Source organism: Salminus brasiliensis, chromosome 5 (genome assembly GCF_030463535.1).
Source record: "Salminus brasiliensis chromosome 5, fSalBra1.hap2, whole genome shotgun sequence".
Taxonomy (NCBI): Eukaryota; Metazoa; Chordata; class Actinopteri; order Characiformes; family Bryconidae; genus Salminus; species Salminus brasiliensis.
In genome coordinates, this window is record NC_132882.1 from 28,884,536 (window position 1) to 28,904,939 (window position 20,404).

General features: G+C 42.7%; 1 protein-coding gene across 1 annotated transcript in view; it reads right to left on the minus strand.

The window, feature by feature from the left end:
* The window catches only part of LOC140556314 (neural-cadherin), a 156,355-nt gene that overhangs the window by 68,625 nt on the left and 67,326 nt on the right, over positions 1 to 20,404 (minus strand). The window contains exons 2-5 of the mRNA XM_072680080.1: positions 11,163 to 11,351; positions 6,042 to 6,267; positions 4,773 to 4,977; positions 2,309 to 2,420 (exon numbers count right to left, since the gene is read on the minus strand). Of these exons, the coding sequence (XP_072536181.1) occupies positions 2,309 to 2,420; positions 4,773 to 4,977; positions 6,042 to 6,267; positions 11,163 to 11,351 (732 nt within the window). The remainder of the gene's footprint in view (positions 1 to 2,308; positions 2,421 to 4,772; positions 4,978 to 6,041; positions 6,268 to 11,162; positions 11,352 to 20,404) is intronic.

Sequence of the window (20,404 nt, forward strand, 5' to 3'; positions counted from 1 at the left end):
CGGCCGGCCTCGAAGCTCATTATCGACTATTTAATGCTCACGTAACCATCAGAGCGGAGAAAGTTAATACAGTCACCGCTGGTGCATGCGGAGACGGCAGATTACACACTACACACTCACATACTGACACTACATGCACTGCAACTCTACCTTGGGTCCCTGGGCTCCAGTGCTTGCTTAGAGAATATTCCCAGACATTCAGGCTCACACGTGGTCCTATGCACTGAGATGACCTATATTGCTCTATTTTGGGGTGCTTACTTGGCAGAGTGCATGCGTGTACCTCTATACTTATTAGGGGTGTAAGAAAAAAAATTCGATACACTCAATTATCGCAATATTTTATTTTGTAATACTGAATCGATTCTTAATGTGGGCCTGCCATTAGTAGCTTCTCCTAGCCCTAGCAACGCTCCCGACCCGTTACATGCGAAGCCTGCAACAGCCTCTCAATGCTCTGGGAAAAAACGCTGGATCCCTAGCCCTGCCACACCAGCTAACAGACACCTGTGCTGGCCAACATCATTTAAAAGTGATGAGGAGAGAGAGCGCCACCTGGAGTGCACTGCCAATTGTGCTCTCTTGGACTCCAGCCACTGATGGCAAAGCGGCATCAGTGGGATTCTTGGCAGTAAACATTTTTTCGTTTAGTGCTGTGTTTAAACCCTGACAGATCCCAGATCTTCTTCTTCTTTTACCCAGATTTTATGCACATGATTGTGTGTTTTTCTTCAAATTTGACTTTGACAGGCAGGTTCTTGTCAATACTCAGCCCTACTATACACACAAGAGGTCAGATTCACAGTAACACATTTGTGTGTTCATAAACGTGGATTACTGGCCTGTGTTACTGTTAGCGTGACACACCGCTGAACATCTTAGTGCAGTTCCTGCATCCAGTTTTAGTAATCTGGCTCTATGTCAAGGTTCAAAATATAGGGGGTCCTGGGGGTCCAGGAAGCGTCTAACTAATCTTTTAAATATGAAGTCCAGACTGGAGCTGCAGTGCTGATCTGCCTCAGACTGGCATTCACTCAGCTGGTCCTCTGTAGCTTAGCAACTGTATCTACAATCAGAATACCTCTGAAAACTAGAGTATTCCAGCTAACAGAGAACGCTAAAGCAACGAATGTTAAGCAACGTTTGAAAGGTTAGTCTGTGACGTTACAGAAATAACAGAAATGTTCTGTGCAACCTACACAAACACTAACATTACGGAAATGTTTGTAAGTGACATTTCCAAAACATTGATAATTGATAAAGAATCACACTGATACTTAATATTTAATCAATGTAACAAATAAAAAATATAATTTTTAAAATCAAATCTGTCAAATGTGAGAAGCCAGTATTAAATTATGGGAATAAACATTAAACAGATGTCAAATAAAAGTGTTCTAGAAACATACAGAAAAGTTGCAAAGTCGGAACGTTCAGAAAACCTTCTACTAACCAAAACCTGTTAGTTGGGATGTTTAGAAATGGACAGAGTGATTTTTTAACCATTTAAAGGATCTGGATGAAAGTGTGGAAGGCCAAACTGTCGGAAAAACATCAGCACCTGAGATACACTATATATCCAAATGTTTGTGGACCGTGAGGCCAATAGGCCAATATTTCTCACACTGCACTAGGGGGCAGATTTACTGACAGAGCGCTAATTTACCACTTTGCGCCGGTGTAGGTGGCCTACTTAGTGAAGAATTTGCTTAAAACCTCCATGCAAATGTAGGCAGGCACCACCTCCCTGCCTAAACGGCTGTTCGGCTTACTAACACCCCCCCATGTGGTTATTATAAGGCAAACATAATGAAATATGCTCATCTATATAAAACGCACTTTGAGAAGCTAGGTGTCCACAAACTTGTGTACATGTACTCTGAACAGCGGCTGGTACTGTGAGGAGACCCCACTGCACAGAATGTTAGCCAGACGAAGTGCAGAGGGACGCTGCACTAGAACAGTGCTAGCGTCTGAAAGCAGCACACACATTACAGGGCAACCTGGGAGGGGGCTGGGGTGAGGGTCGTCATATCCTCAGAGTGAGTGGCTGCCTTTGATTACGTTCCATTTGCCCCCTGGAACGTGCAGCCGGGTGGCGTAATGAATTATTTGTTAATTACAGGGCTGTGTGGAGCAGACTCACAGCAGGCCCACACTGCAGCACCTGCCCCAAGACCAGCAACAGCACAGAGGTGGAGCGAGAGAGCGAGGTGGAGAGAGTCCGAGAACGATGAGCATGTCTATGAGATACTCCTTTAAGGACACGTATGCACACGTACACACTTTCCGTGCAGCCTTCACTCACCCTGTAGTAGAGAGGTCCCAGGTGGGGTAGTCTCAAGGATATTGTCTCTGCTGTAGATGGAGTGCATAAACTCTGGAGTGCAGTCATTCTCATCTGTGATGTGGACCGCTACCTGCAGAAAGAGAGAGAGAGAGAGATACAGATTACCTCATAATAAGAGATAAGCAGATGGTGGTAGAAATGCACTAATATTGGAATTCTGGGTTGATGCTGATTTTTTTTTATGTAAAAGGGGCGATGAGGGACACCAGGAATGAGCCCAGGGACAGATTTTCTTTTCCTTGCAAAGGGCAGGGCTCCTTGGAAAGGATTCACTCTAAGACAGGGGCCCACACCCTGTAAAATGCCGCAGTGGCATTTGTGAAAATATAACCCTTGATTTCAGAAAAACAATGAATGTGCAGGTGTCCCAATACTTTTGTCCATTTGGCGTTTGTAAATATATATACAGTCCTTGTACTATACATGTACTATGTGTTTACAGTATGATTTCCTGCTATGCACTGTATGGTGTGAAAACTGACTGGTGCCCTGAGCAGTGTTGATGTTCCAAAAAATAAAAGGAATATCCAGTTTTCCACAATATTGGTCCTTTAAGGTATACATAGAGGAAGGAGCGAGAGAGCAATAGAACGAAAGGCAAAGTGAAAAAAGAGAGAAACAGAGGCAGATAACACTACAGAAAGAGAGATAGAGATAGAGAGAGAGAGAGTGAGTGAGTGAAGAGAGGGAGAGGTGGAGCAGGAGACGGAGGAGTGTGTTAGTCATGCTGAGGGCAGAGTCCCAGAGCACAGCTTATCTCTGAGGAGCAGCACTGCCAAGAGGGAGGAAAACTTCTCTGTGACACTGCCACGACACCCCCGCACACACACACACCAGATAGTTGACCATACGTCCCTGCAGCTGTCAGACCAGAGGCGTAAAGGCGCTCCAGTCCTCTTTCACACTCTCTGTTCCGCTCTGCAACAGTTCCACTCTTTTAGCAGGACGCTAAACTGGCTCTTAGTGAGAGCGGGAGTCAGCCAGAGACAGAGACCACTACAGCCTGCTGTACAGTACTCCCGCCGCCGACTCATAACAACACATGCAACACACAGCACTGCCTAATTCTGATCATCATACAGTGCTTCACATGCTGAGAGAAAAAATCTGACTGAAAGAAAGAGAGACTAAGAGAAAGAGAGTTAGTGACGTTCTAGTCTTTTTGTTTTGTTCACATATGATTGCAATGCTTCCACAATACAAATGTCAATTTATTGTGTCAGTAAAGCAAAGCTGAGTCAGACTGAGAGAGACAGAGAAAGAGAGCGACCGAGAGAGAGTTAAACTGAGATAGACAGAGAAAGGGAAGATGTGTGGTCAGTGTGAGAGTGGGGAGGTGGAGATCAAGCCGCACTTCCTCCTCCACTGCCTAAAATTCAGCACAGTGCGAGATCATTTCACACACAGGTTTAAACAGCTGATCCCAAACTACCAAACAATTAGGGCTAATTCTGGGAGAGGGGCACACCCCCCCCTCGCTGCCCAGTATATATCAGCGTGTCACCGCCTGAGAGACAGTGGGTAACACCTACCTAACAGTAATTACTGCAGCTGTTTTTCTTTCAGTTTAATTAACAGTAAAGTTTTGTGTGTATAGATATATTAGTATGTATATGAAGTATATGTATATATTTTATTCATGTCCTTTTCTAAAACCATATTCAGAGAAAGAGAGAGAGAGAGCAAGAGAGAGAGAAAGAGAGATGGGCTGAGAGATAGAGAGAAAGAAATAGCCAATAATAGGCAGTGTGTAATGACTTATCACACTTCTACAACCTGCTGCTGCCTCTGGGACTGTCTCACCTATACACACACACACACACCTAATCTATAAGAAGCTACAGTGGTATGGTTACCAGCAGGCCTCAGTGTGCAGTATGAGAGACACAGCCGCGCATTTGCCCTCTGCAGCATCACTGCTTCAGTCATTAAGCAGCTCACCAGGACATGCCAAAGGGCTTGTGTAAACACACACTTAGAGACAAGAATCAAGCATAAGCAAACAAGCCTTGTGTTCATATGAATATCTGTCATATTAATAATTGCAAATTAATCCAATGACATATTCAACTTACCAAGGAACTGACTTGATATAGTTCTTTAATTTAATAAAAAATGTATTAATTATAATTTATTATACATCTATAAATCTATTGGAATTTACGTCACTTTTTTAGGCCCTAAAATAGAACCCTGTGGCACGTAAGATTTGGCAAACTAAATGGGGTTAATGATAAATGAGATGACTATTATCCTTTTATAGTAATTTCTTGTGAAGTTATCAGAAGATTTCATCACTACTTTTCAAATACTTTTCAAATAAAATGTTAATTTCATTAGAAATTAACTTCTATATTTTTGATTTCACACTTGTCAATGTGTGTGTGTGTGTGTGTGTGTGTGTGTGTGTGTGTGAAAGCACCTCTGCCACGCTGCTGAGGCCCGTGTCCGGTTCAGAGGCTCTGACTTGCAGGTGGTGAAGGTGAGGTCCACTCTCGTAGTCGACTGCCCGGGTCAGGCTCACTGCCCCGCTCTCCTGGTTTATACTGAACAGGTTCCCTGGATTCACCAACAGCATGTAGGACAGAGTCTTCCTCTGGAAGGAGATGGCCTGGACCACAGCCACTCTGCACACACATACACACACAGATGCACGCAGGGGATAGAATGGGACATCAAAGGGCAGTTCAACATTTGGCTCATGCAGTATATATTAAGGAGAATGTGGAAATACTGCTGAAAGATGGAGAACACACACAAGCCCACCGGAGCCAAGAGAAAAGGTGCCATTTCATTCAGCATTAGGAAGAAACACTGTTTGTGTGTGTGTGTGATTAGCTGTCCTCTCCTCCTCCTCACAGATTAATACACTCTGTTCTGCGCTAGTGCCCAGAGGGTGCAGGTTCACACACACACACACACAAACACACTCCTCTTCATGTTTATCCAGAACTTTCTTTTAATAAATATTTGAATTTTGCACACTTTCAAATTCGGAGCCCGGGGACAAAGCGCTACATCTGCGTCCCCCGCTAACCTCCGTAATCCCCCCCTTTCCTCTTTCTGCTTCCCCCTCCATTCGCTCGCTACTCCTCCCTCTGCTGCCTCCACCCCTCTATGCCTCCATCCTTCCATCCCTCCACCCCTCTATCCTGTCTTCCTCTCTCCGCTCAGCCTTCATGGCTCCTCAGGGCACAGATGACACATAATGCTGCAAAATCAGCCTTGTTCACACAATCCTTCACTACACTCTCTAATGAGCACCGAACACTGCTCACCCCCCCAAAATAGACCCCCCCCCCAAAAAAAAAACAACAACACACGTTTGTGCACAGATTTGCATTCACACAGATCCATGCACACACACAAACATTCACATATTATTTAATGCATGAGCACACATGCATGAATGTATAAATACACACACACACACACATACAAGCAAACCCACAGACACTCAGGTTGGTTTTTAAACAGTTTCAGGACTTGGGGGTAAAACGTCTTAAGAGGTTCCTCCACAGTATTAAACTGAAGAACCTCCAAATGTTCCTCAAGGACCTTTCCTCCAAAAAAGGCAGGACATACTTGCGTCCAGAAAAAGCACAAAAACAAACACATACCTATAGACATGCAAGAGATACACAGACACACACACACAACTGTCTACACATGCAGGAGACAGGCTACTCACGATTGGCCCACGGTGGTGCTCTCTGGGACATAGATGGAGTACGAGGTGTTGGTGAACTGGGGTGGACGGAAGCCGGCCAGCACGGCCACTGAGGCATGAGGGCCCTTTCTGCCCTGTGTGTCTACGGCCTGCACAGTCAGAGTGTACTCTCTGCTGGGGGTCAGCGGCCGCCCCGTAGTCCTCACCTCTCCTGAGCCTCTGTCCACTTCGAAACAGTCCTCTCCGCCTGACACACACCCACACAGAGCCACACAATTTAGTAAAGTAAAAATGTTTGTATTTTGAAAATCAATACTGGGAACGAATACAGCTCTGAATGAAGCTTTTGAAGCCTTGATTTTAAGTACAAGTATTAAACTGATTCACACTGAACTGAAATTATACTGATCATTTTCTTTGTGTGTTGCTCACACATGCAGACACATGCACACAGACAATCTGAGGCACGTATCACACCTTAATGGGGATGTCCTGATCTGATCCAGTGGAAAATCCAGTCATATTTTAATGGATCTGGTATCGGCTATTTTAATCCCAATCCAGCTCTGATTCTTTGTTTTAAATAAGGGGTTAAGAGTCTGCAGAGTGGAAGTTATAAAACTACCACTGAAATGCTCTGTTTTACCTGCAGGAGAACCGCAGCTTGCACCAGTCTGGACTTTCTCTGTTGATCTCTCTCCTCAACAAGGTGATTCTATCTGCAGAACTGCTGCTCACTGGATGGGCTTTTCTTTAGTGCACCATTTTGAGTAAACTCTAGAGACTGTTGTGCTGAAAATCTCAGGAGAGCTTCAGTTCTAGAAATACTCAAACCAGCCACTGAGATTGGGTGAAATCACTGCGAATGCTGCTAAACTGAAACTGAAGAACACCAAAAACGTATTTCGGACTTTTGTTAGACTTGATTTGAGGTTGGATACAAGGAGATGCCAAGCCCTCCAATGACAAAAATCATCCACTTAACCCCTAAACAGCACGGTGGAGCACCGGTGGGCCGAAAGTGTTATTACAAACTTCTATTACCAAAGAATCGCTCCACCAGTTTGCACAGAAGTTAAGGGGTTAAACTGCCATCCCCCTTTTCCACCCCTGTGGATTAATACAATATAGACTCCTGCTTTAATCATTACGTGATGCACCCTGAGACGTCTGTTATTGATCATTTAAACCTACATATTAAATTGCCCTGGATGTACCTCAGTATGTTAGTTTGTCAAATCAATGAAGTTACAATAGATTGGGGTTAAATATGTGTGCCCTAAGAATGTGCTCATGTGAAAGTATGCCAAATATATTATACAAAAGTCTAATAACTGTAGAACTACACTAAGCTTATGCACTATTCAATCAAAAATAAAAATAATAAAAAAGAAAGGGCTGTCTAATGGCAACATGAGATCAGACATCCATAAAAAGTCTTTTACTAAAAGTGTGTATAGCACTTTGCATAAATCCTTCCCATTCTCGGTTCCCTGACCTCACCATTGCCCTTGACCATTTTTTCCCAACTAGACTGCTGAATATATGCGTTTATATTTAAAACAGCATTACACTGGTTTCTATAGAAATACAGAAGCGAGTGACTGAAGATGAAGACGCCCGGACAAAGTCGCTCAGACCTTGAAGTCTTTTCATACACAGAGGGGGTCAGTCTGAAGACCCTTCTGTCAGCTGTGGCTGTGTGTATGTGTGTGTGTGTGTGTGTGTTGCATTACTCGGATAATATAAAGTCTTCAAATCCCCCTTCAGGACAATAGAAAGACGAGAGCCTGTTTTAAGCATTGTCCCCTGGAGCACAGCAGCAGGGAGAGAGGAGGATGTGGAGAAGGAGGAAGCACACAGCTGCTGTATCAAAGCGGACGCCACAGCTGCATGTAACGCGTCCCCTCCATCAGCTGCTCCCCCCCAAAGTCAAATTTGCACGTGACGTTTCTGATTTAGGGTTTTTAATAAATATCTGTGGCCTATAGGCCTGCAAATGATCATTGGCGTCAACCCTCCGCTCTGAGGAGAGTTCTAAGCCTTTGACTGTGATCTTGTACATCATTGCTGTCATATTAAAAACTCATAAGTGTTTTTTATAACTACATTACTGACACAATAAGCATCAATTTCACAAACCCTAAAACAGAGCCCTGTGGGATAAACCTAGAGTTCAGTGTGTAAAACACACCAGCTTCTTTTGGCACTGTGTCAAGGAAAACTGTCCAGGAAAACTCTTCAGGAAAACAAAACACGTAGCCCACAGTATGATTTGATTCACAATTCAATTTGATTCTATTTGGTTCATGGTGGGACAGGACTAATTTTCACAATATTTTAAACCAAAATATTAAAGAATTATTTTAAAAATGTGCATTCTGCTGTTGCATAATCAATTAATCAGACTGGAGCTGGAAAGTGGAAGTACATGTCCTGCTGGAGTGGGATGACAGTTGCTGTTGGTTGTTCGAAAACTTTTTCCAACAATGTGGTTGGCTTAGGTATGATAATCAACAGAATGTCACCCTGTATTTTCTCATTCTCTCTAGGATGCCCAGCCATGCGAATTTGTATATCCTGTCCCACACAGGAGATGCATTTGACCACCCAGTGTAAATGCATGCAACTAAAATCATAAAAGGGTACAATCCAGATATTTGCCACATGAAGTGACTACATCCAAGGGGAGATCCCTTGGCCGCCGCCCACCCGTACCCAGCCCTACCGGCACAGAAGCAGAGAAGGCAATTGCCGCCAGACAGGAGGAATGACGGGTTACATATGAGCTAGTAATTCGGTTACAGATATCAGTAGTTCAACCGCAGTTCAAAGTAAAAAGCTAACAAATCCCAGTACCAGTGATGGAGGCCTGTCAGTCATGCACACTCATTAGAATATTAAGATCACCCAAACTGTTCTCAGAGAGGTGTGATTAGTGTATTTTGGTGATTTATGAGGAGTGTTTTATCATAATTCTGCTTTGTCCAATACGCACAGCTGTATCCTGTACTGCCTCTCTGCACTTTCATGACCTATGGGCTATATTCTGCTCTCTATTTTCTCAAATTGTGGTACATAAGATCAAAGAGCTGGACATATGGTTGTAGACCAAATTACCACTCCAGCCCATTAGATTCCTACATGTCTTCAGAACAATGAAAAAGACACTTAGAATTCCACATGTTCCTCCGTGTGATCGATGCAAGCGCGAAAGCAGAGTGAAGCGAGAGTAAATAACCATGGAAACAGCACAGTGTGGCTTGAGTTGTGAGCTTGGTGATATTTGCCGTTGTGAATCGAGAGCTAAAAGGTGTTTAGCCTGAGCTACTCCACTCTCTTGTTAAGCCTGAGCTACTCCATACACTTACAACACGGCTCCCCTGAAAGAGAACTTCCTTTTGTTTCCATGTTCAGAAGGAGGCACAGCCAGGGAAAAGAAAAAGGGAGGGAAGAAAGTGGTAAAAGAACGCACTTCGCAGCTCATCTCACGCTGCAGATGCCGACTTTGTAAACAATTTAACCACTGAATGTCATTATCTTGAATAAATGAACAAAAGCAGGGTTCGGCACTGTTCCGGTTTACTGGTCTGTTGAGTACGAGCGCATGTAGAACAGCTTTAAGCCGCCCTAAAACATCTCTCTTTTTTTAATAATTGCTCATTCTGATGAATATAACAGCAAGTCTCCTAAATCAGTAATTATACCTTCCATGCTCGGATGGCTTTGCTGTTTGCTCGCTGAAACACGGCAGATGATATTTCAAACAGCAATAATCATTAGCCTACAAATCCATTCATTATTCATTAGCACTGGATGTTTTAATGACACAGCCCCCTGCATGTCTTTCCACATGTTGCGAGCACAGCACAGCACTCGCGCTCCAACTGATATTCAAAATAAAATAACCGAGTCAACCGAGAGCGTAACTGAACTGCCCCCTCCACCACCCCCCAAACGTGGGCTCATTAAGTCAATGGAGGACGAATCTACATAAATGTGAGCACTTCATGCTTTCTGTAATTGCACACATCACAGAGGATCATGTAATGCAGCTGCATGTCCCTGCCCAGCTGTCCTCCCCTCCTACATCGCTCCCCTGCTTTAACCTTCTTTAACAGGTCGTATTGTTTGCTGGCGGTAACTAGAGCTATAGTGCAGATTCTGAACCTTTAGTCCACGCCACACTTGTGGTACCTAGTTTTCACTGATCCTGGAAAAGTGAGCAATGAGCTGGAATTCAGTAGAAGAAACACTAAAGAAACACTTTATTTGAATTCCTTTACTTTTTAGTTTTTATTATTTGATTCATTTATTTGTTTATTTATTTTCATTATTATTAAAGTTACTTTCATTACTTTTAGTATTTCTCTTTTTATTTTATAGATTTGTTTGTTATTTTATTATTAGTTCAGTCATTTTGGCTCATTTTAGTGTAATTTTATTTACTAATTTCATTTATGTTTCCATATTTGGTCTATTTTTACCTTTTATTTGTATAATTTTACTTTGTTCATTTTTGTTTCTGTTTTTTATTTAGTTTTTATTTTATTATCATGCTGTTAATGTATGCTCTTCATTTGCATATTACTTTTATGTTTTCTACATCTTGTATTATGCTATTTGTTTTCTTTTTCTTTTTTAAAAAAAAAGAAGGTAGACTGATGGTTAATTCCTAGAGAGAACTGTTTTATCTGTATTTACATCCCCCCTGGTGTCTTGTGCCATGTGCTCTTTTGTTTTTGCTGTGTGCTCCACGCCTTTCTCCACCTCCGTCATCCCCTTCACCTGTTTGTTAGGTAGCCAAAAGGTCTTCCTTGTTCTGTGTTTCCATAAAACTACTCAGATGCTACTGGACTTCAGCCTGATCTGAACCAGACCTAACTGAGCTCTGACAGAAATCTTCACACAATAATTCACAGTAATAATATTTTATTATTTTAATTAATATTTTATTATTATTCTACGCTTTCATGATAAAGTTTGAGGATTAGGGCGTGTTGCATGAAAGCTGCGTTGCTAACAACGAGCAGTTGGAGATAGACTCATGCATTGAAGGGTTACTTGCTGACTTGTCTGGACTAATAGCTTTTGAAGCTAGAAAGAGGTCATCGTCCCTCAGCTGCTCAGAGAGACACTCACCGTCCACAAGCAGGTACTGTGCTGCTCCCAAAGAGCCATCCAACTGTCGGGCCACCAGCTTGTAGACCACGGAGCCGGTAGCAGCGTCGGGCCCCACTGCGGCCAGATACGGCTGAGGAAACATCACCCAAAGAAGGTCAGACAAACTGGGCAGTGTCAGGGTTAGCCTGACCAGGTACCACTCATCACCTGCAGAAAAATAGGCAAAAGAGAGAGAGAGAGAGAGAGAGAGAGAGAGAGAGAGAGAATGAAAACATTAGTACAATAATCCAAAAAAAGCTAATGGGCTAAGTTGTTAGGAGTCACTGGTGTCCACGAATGACCACCACAGTTGACCAATCTGTACCAGCATGACCAGCAAGAACACTCTGGTGGACCAGTATGACCAACCTGACCAGGCTAGACCAGCACGGCCAACATGACCACACTGGTGGAACAGTGTCTTCAGAACAATGAAAAAGACACTTAGAATTCCACATGTTCCTCCGTGTGATCGATGCAAGCGCGAAAGCAGAGTGAAGCGAGAGTAAATATCCATGGAAACAGCACATTGTGGCTTGAGTTGTGAGCTTGGTGATATTTGCCGTTGTGAATCGAGAGCTAAAAGGTGTTTAGCCTGAGCTACTCCACTCTCTTGTTAAGCCTGAGCTACTCCATACACTTACAACACGGCTCCCCTGAAAGAGAACATCCTTTTGTTTCCATGTTCAGCATGACCAGCAAGAACACTCTGGTGGACCAGTATGACCAACCTGACCAGGCTAGACCAGCACGGCCAACATGACCACACTGGTGGAACAGCATGACCATCAAGAACACACTGGTTGAATACCATGACCAAGCTGGTTGACCGGCATGGCCAGCATGAGCAGCACGACCAAGCTGTTCGACCAGCATGACCAGCAAGAACACGCTGTTTGACCAGCATGACCAACCTGACCAGGCTAGACCAACACGGCCAACATGACCACACTGGTGGAACAGCATGACCATCAATAACACACTGGTTGACCACCATGACCAAGCTGGTTGACCGGCATGGCCAACATGAGCAGCACGACCAAGCTGCTCAACCAGTATGACCAGCAAGAACACGCTGGTAGACTAGCATGACCAAAACTAAATGCAACATACACTTTGCTGGTCAAGAGCTGGTTAGCTTCCCATCACAGGGATGACCAGTCATTCAACCATCTTGACCATTAAAGACCATCTTAAACCATTCAAAACCAGCTTTTTTCAGCAGGGGGCCAACAAAACAGAATTTGCGTATTAAGCTGATCAACGATGTTGCGTTAGCAGCAGCTCGAACAGAAGCTGTTTTTTATGTGCTGCTGTTTTTATATACCAGTTTATATAACGTCAGTATTTTGACTTATCAACAATATTATTAACGATATTATGGTAAAAATGTATGTGGGATAAAACGTATCAGGTCTGGGATATTTTTGTTTACCACAGGAAATTATGACATAATGTTTTTTGTTTCCTCCTTAAATGGGCATGGCACCAACCTCAGAATGATGATACTGTGTTTTTATGTATTTAAATATACAAGTTATATTATGTCCAGCTCTATATTAAGTACAAATAATACTGTGAATGCCGAAAAGTAAAGTATTTGCCTTCTGTGTGAATGGCTCTGGTGACTCCAGGAAGCCTGTCTAGGTTCGGCCTCTATAAGCTTTCATTCTTCGTGCTCCTCTGCTGCTTTCTTTCAAGTATTCTTCTTCTTTTTTTTTCAAACTTAAGGACAGTCATGACACTGACCCAGAATCTCTGTAATCTCCCAGAATAACAAGAAATCCATCTCTCCAAACATGGCGTAGTGGGGCCATAACAGCCCCTGAAAGCATCCAGCCCTGGAGACTAATCACAAAGGGAGTGAGAGGAGCTTTGGAGATAAAGAGAAAGATAAAATAGGCCTGAGATCTGTACGCCTCCGTCTAGCCGCTCCCTCTCAGCCGCTGTCATTTAGCCCAAGGACTCTTGGCTACAGAGAAAAATGACATTTCTGTAGAAGCCATCAGCGCACTCTTTCCCCACCCGTCCGCTCTCAGGAAGTCGGCTCCTGTCAGAGAGAGAGAGGAACACGCGGCGCTTTCTCAAACGCAAACGCGGTATCAGTCACTGAGCGCGGTGAGGAGACTCAAACACAAACAGAAATATCTGCTGGCTTTTTTTTTTTTTGGTTGTTTTTCTCCATTTTTTTTGCTGCTATTTGTTTGTCTCCAGACTTACATCGTGTTGCTTTTGACATCTCACGCAACAGCGAGACAATGGTAAATATAAGAGGAAACTTCACATCTAAGTACCAGGGCGAGAGGGATGATCCTGCTGTTTCCTCTACTTCCTGCCTTATCACAGCGGAGGCTTTGAAAGATGTCAGCAGAGACTGATCGAAGGAGACAAAACGAGAGAATGCGAGAGAGAGGTGGAGAGAGAGAGAGAGAGAGAGAGCGAGAGCAGGAGATCGGAGAAGATGAGGGGGGACTCCTGACAAGTCCCAGTAAAACTCTTGTTTTTCTGGTTCCAAATCTCTGATTTTTTTCCCTTGCCTCGGAGGCACCAGGATTTGATGTTAGCATAAAGAGGGCATGCTAACAGACAGTCTCTAACAGTTAGCCGGGGCTCCTAAGCGGCACAGTCTATTATTTGGAGATCGCAGGTTCAGTCCTTAGTGAGCATAGCAGCGTCCAGCGATGCTGGACAACAATGGACTGTTTTCTCTGTTGCCCTCGGGGAAACGCTTAAGAACCCTGAAGGCTAACACAGAGAGAATGAGGAGGAGCTTCTTTCCACAAGCCATCCGTGCCCTGAATGGGGACAGGGACTAGGACACTAAATTAAAATATCTACATACACAAACTGGACCCTCACTCACTACAATACACAACCATGGCTCGCGGAAAACACACTACGGACAATAACGAAAATATTTATTTTTAACTCACATACACTCACACACAGATAAATATGTACATATGTATACATATATATATATATATATATATATATATACACACAGACACGCACTATTTCATCTGTGTATATATATTTGTATTTTTTTTTTTTTGCTTATATTTCTATATTTCTATACTCATATTTTTATATTTTATTTTTTAACTTAAATGTAACTTATTCTATTTTTATTTTTTTATTTTATTTTTCTTTTGCACTTTTGCACTTTACTTCATTAAGTTAAGGTTTAGTTAAGTTAAATGTAGATCTTTATTGTATAGCTTTGATGTGGGCAGACTGTCATAAAAGCATTTCACTGCAAGTTATACTGTGTATGACTATGTATGTGACAAATAAAATTTGATTTGATTTGATTTGCTGCCTTATTAGCAGCTGGAAATAAAGGATAGGGCTGATTTCACGTGCTTCAGTGGAAATCATGTGCTAGCCCTTGCATGGTGTGATCAAAAGTCTAGCTAGCTGATCATACGGAGTCCTAGCTAGTGAGTTGGAATAGAAAATGACTACATTGGGAAGAATATTGGGAAATTACTTGAGCTGATAAGAGCTAATGTAGCTAGCAGCAGTCTGTCCGGTAAGTCAAGTCAAATTTATTTGTATAGCGCACAAAGCAGCTTTACATAATTCGTGATTAGTAAAAGACAGAGACAAAAAAAAGAAGAAATAACGTAAGACATGAAGGATCAAAGACCCCCAGTGAGCAAAGCCAACGGCGACAGTGGCAAGGAAAAACTCCCTCAGAGCTGGAGGAAGAAACCTTGCGAGGAACCAAGACTCACAAGGGGGACCTGACCCATCCTCCTCTGATCAGAACTATTTAAACATTATTGATAAATATTACCAAACCATCTATACTGTTGAACTGCTCTGATCATAATCATAATATATTAATCATGGTGTAGATAGTTAATAGTGGTGATATTAATAGTGGCAGATAGTTAATTTAGGTCCATTTAGGTTTTATCATGGTCATTAAACAGGCAGCAGTGGAAGGAGGGTGTGCCGCTGGTCTGGTGTTGGTGGGGGGGGCTGATCTGGTCTGACACAGGTAGAGGGGACCTCAGCGGGTAAGTGTAGGGTGCTATAAGGGCAACATTAGCTGTCTCACATATGAACTCCAAAAAAACGTCCAGAGAATCCGGTCAGGACTCTCTGCCTATTGCCTATTTGCACAAAGACCGCAGTGTCAGATGCTCGTTCTTATTCTTCTTATTTATATTGTGTATATAGTATAATTTATTTATCTACGTTTTTGTAACTGAGTGTCTGGCTATCCCTTTCTGCTGTGACACTGAGAATTTCCCCACTGTGGGACTAATAAAGGATTATCTTATCTTACTACAGGAAACGTTCTGCGAGGTCTAGGCAAAGGGCCTGAGGTATGGCATGACCCACTAGGAATTCTCCAGGACAATTATTTGCTCTGTTCACCTGTGGGCTCACTCAGACATTACCCGGACTTTGTACTAGAGGGCCGTCAGGATAAAGTCTGGGTAATGTCCAGTACGAATGATCGGAGCATTTGCGTTTCTTGGGCAATGTGCATGTCTGAAAGGGGCTTATCTGAAGTAACTGAAGATGTTGAAGCCATATGAATGGGTACGACCATTGTGTGCAGCATGACTGATGGTCCACTATCATAATGCATAACGTACAGTTTACATGGTTGAGTCCTGCTGATCTGTATGTGGGTCCACCTTTAAAAAAGGGTTCTTCAAGAGTTCTTTAAGGCAATTAAGTGATTCATTTATTGTGTAATGATTCTCTGTTTGGTTAAATGCTTCATCATACACAAGGAAATGTATTTAATGTTCTGTAAAGGTTTTTATTATTATTTGGAGTGAAAAATCTGTATAATATCAGTACTATAAATGTAATATTCAAATAAGTTACCAAATATTTACTTGTAAGAACTTCTTTAATTTTTGTAATGTATCAGGAAGTACTGCTATATGTGCCTGGTAGTTTTAAATGTGCTTACAATGTCGTATACTAGGTATCGTACTATAAAATAAAATGCTACCACTCAACATGATTACCATAATTAACACTGTACTGTGTATATATATATATATATATATATATATATATACACAGTAATGTATATATGTGATATGTATATATATGATCACTCTACAAAAAGCATTTCACACCGAACTCTGAATCTCATCAGTTACATTATGCATTAGCTTTGAGTGGAATTCCCTTTTCGTATGTATTATTCAGGGAGTACTGGGGACCAAAAGTTTGTCTAAAGATTAATGACGAAGTAATAACTGGAGTTTGGGCACGAGGAGCACCTTATCATCCTGAACATCTTGTCATCTTGACACTGGACTGGAGCTCATGTTCATGTGTCGTTTCTGAAACACAGAGCGACTGTGCCAGCCACTGGTCAGTGTCCTGTGACTTGGACTGTGTGGGGGTGGCAGACCCCTTTATCCTCTTCTGTCTCAGTGTGTGAGTGCTGTACTGTGGGGGTCTGCAGCATTCTTACATCAGCCCAACTTTTTTTGTTCCACGTGGACATGCAAACCCACACACCTCACTGGGACTGTACTATATATACTTTCAGCATGGATAACGCAATGTGCACATGCACAACAGTCTCATCGCACGATGCGCAATGTCAAACTACATTTTTCTCATTTTTTTGCTGCCTGAAACAAAAAGAAACGTCACACTGTTTTCTAGGTTTGGGGTTGAGGTTAGGGTTAGGATTAGGGCCAGGATGAGGGTTAGGACTAAGTTTTGGGTTGAGGTTAGGATAAGGGTCAGGATGAGGGTTAGGACTAGGTTTTGAGTTAAGATTAAGGTTAGGATTAGGGCCATAATGAGGGTTAGGACTAGGTTTTGAGTTAAGATTAAGGTTAGGATTAGGGCCATAGTGAGGGTTAGGACTAGATTTTGGATTGAGGTTAAAATTATGGCTAGGGTCAGGATGAGGGTTAGGACTAAGTTTTGGGTTGAGGTTAGGATAAGGGTCAGGATGAGGATTAGGACTAGGTTTGGGGTTGAGGTTAAAATTAGGAATAGGGTCAGGATGATGGTTCGGACTAGGTTTTTTGTTGAGGTTAGGGTTAGGGCCATAATGAGGGTTTTTGGACTAGGTTTTGGGTTGAGGTTAGGGTTAGGATTAGGGCCAGGATGCGGGTTTTTGGACTAGGTTTTGGGTTGAGGTTAGGGTTAGGATTAGGGCCATAATGAGAGTTTTTGGACTAGATTTGGGGTTGAGGTTAAAATTAGAACTAGGGCCAGGACGAGGATTAGGACTAGGTTTGGGGTTGAGGTTAAAATTAGGGCTAGGGTCAGGATGAGGGTTAGGACTAGATTTTGGGTTGAGGTTAGGATTAGGGCCAGGATGAAAGTTAGGACTAAGTTTTGAGAAATCTGGTGAAAATGTCTTTAATTTTTAATCTAATTTTAATCTATTTTGCAGAACAACAAAAATATTGCAATGCCAGTTGTGTTTCCAATATCTACACCTCACACCCTCTGCCCGCCCAGAACACAGCCCGACCTTGTATGGACAGCACTTATAGTTAAGTCCGGCAATCTTGGCAATGGCCTCCAGCAGTTATTCCTAGTCAAACGAGACCAGATCTCCGATCTGTTTCAGCTAAAGACACTGAAACTGAAAGCCAAGTTAATGTTTAAAGAACCCTTTTCCAAATCAGTGATGAAAACATGATTAAAATGGCATGAATAATTTAGACCACAAAACACACACACACACACACACACACACACACAAATAACAACAGTTTTCAGGCTGTTGTGGATGCTGCACTACTACACAAACATGACATCACCAATGTCCAGAGGCCACCAGTTGTAGGGTGGGACTACACTGGAGCTGTTTTTACCTCTACAAAATGTAACTTAAAATGGGGTCTATGGGGATCTATCATCTTTGGTTCTACAAAGAACCCGTCCTTTAATATTCCTACACATAGTATAAAGGTTCTATACCATTTGATACCATAAGTGTAAGAGCTATCCCATTCAGGCTTCAATCTCCAGCTCCTCCTTTGACGACGTCTCTGCAGCGGACCACCAGTCTAGGCAGCTCCGGATCAGAGCCCAGTGGGGGTAGCGGTGAAAGGGGGGTCTCACACCTGAACAACTAACGAGCCTCAGGCTGAGTCAACACACCTCCGACTGAGAGAAGGCCGAGAGAAGCTGAGCTCAAAGCCTGAATAGCCTGACCATCTCCACACTCCCTTAAGCAGCTGTCACACTACCAGAGGATCCTAATGGAACATAAACACCCCTCTGAGAGCGGGAGAGAGAGAGAGAGAGAGAGAGAGAGATAATAAAAAAAACATACAGACACATACACACACAACATGGGAGGGGGAGCTTGTTGGTCTTTCAGTGATGATGAAAATAACAAGACCTTCTGGGAGATTCTGGACGAGACTTTCCTCTCCTCTCCATGTCTGATCTGCTCTATCTTCATTTAGTCAACTGGACTCTCTCTCTCTCTCTCTCTCTCTCTCTCTCTCTCTCTTCTCCTCTGCTTTGGTTCTCTTTCTCTCTTTCCGTTTGTCTATTCTCTCTTCTCTTACTCTCTAATGTCTCTCCTGCTCTTGTATGTGTTTACTCTCCTGTTTCTCTATCCCCTTCTCTCTCTCTTTCTCTTACTTACTGTCCTCTCTCTTTCTCTCTCTCTCTCTTTATCTTCCTTTTTCTCTTACAATCTTCTCTCTCTTTCTCTACCTTACTTTCTCTTTTGTGTCCCCTCTCTCTCTCTCTCTCTCTCTCTCTTTATCAACCTTTGCCCTTACAATCTTCTCTCTCTTTCTTTTTCTCTTTATCTCTCTTTTCTCTTACAATCTTCTCTCCCTTTTCTCTCTCTCTCTCTCTCTCTTTCTCTCGCTTTCTTTCTTACTTTATCTCCCTTTTCTCTCTCTTCTTTCTCTCTTTTCTCTTACAATGTTCTCTCTCTCTCTCTCTCTCTCTCTCTCTTTTCTCTGGCTTCTTTCTGTCTCTGTCCCTCTCTCTGTCCTTTTTTACTGCCTCCTTGTCCTCTTCTCTACCTCCTTGTTCTCAGTTATTTCTCTTTTGTCTCTGCTTTCATTACTCTTTCTTGCTCTCTCTCACTCTCACTCCCTGTTCTATTTCTTACTTTCCTCTTTCTCTCCTTGCTTTCTTTCTTGCGCTCTCTCAAACAATCTCTCTTATTTCTCTTTTGTTTCTCACTCCCTGTTTTGTTTCCCTCTTCCCCCTCTTTCTCTCCTCCCTTTCTTATTCTTGCTCTCCCTCTCAAACAATCTCTCTCCTTTTTCTGTTTCTCTCTCTCTCTCTCTCTCTCTCTCTCTCTCTCCCTCGCTCTCTCAGACACAACACCACAATCGCGTGATCTTTTCACCACCGTTGTTTGTGAGAGGAGATAAAAAAAAGGAAGAAGAACAAAAGCGGAGGGAAGGCACGAGGCCTACATGTGTTTGTTTATGCCTCAGTAATTCCCCGCTAAGCCCGAACAGCAATGAAGCAAAGCGCTGGATATAATATGCTCCATGTATAAATAGCTGCTGAATTCATTCTAAGGCCGTCCAAAGCTCCGTCCTAATTTGAATATCAATACGGGAGATGTCACGGATTGTTATGCCGGAGAAAGAGCGAGAGGAGCGGGGAGCAAAAGAGATGGAAATCGCATTTGCCGAGAGTTTGTGTTATATTTGCGTCCTGATTTGATATACAGTAAATTGGAGACAGCTCTGTGTGAAAGCAGCCAATATAGACTAAACACATTTAGACTGCGTTGAACGAGAGCGCTGCAACTCAGACAGCCACATTAACAACCAACGCTCACGCTCTCCCCCTGCACATACTGCGCTGCTGGCCAAAGGCATTTACGACTAAAGGAAAGAAAAAAAACCTACATGATTCGACACTGAATCATCAGTTGTTTGTATTTCCTAAGAATGCTCAGAGACAGAGAAGAGAGCTTCTCCACATTACATTGAGATGCAGCACACTCAGAGTGCACTAGATTTGACTCCAAGCCTTCTGCAGCATTGGGTTCGGGTTCAGCCCTATTGTTCACCTCACACCACTTCATGCTTTATCTTCATAATATTAACAACACCAGTCAGGATAGGGACCAGAAATGTCCAGATCTTCCTGAAATAGAACCTGAATGATATGGATGTATGTAATTTATTCATTCATATTCTTATGTGCTTCATCCATATCCATCTTCTTCCATATAGTAGTTCCAGATCCTACCTGGAATCATTGGGCACAAAGCAGGA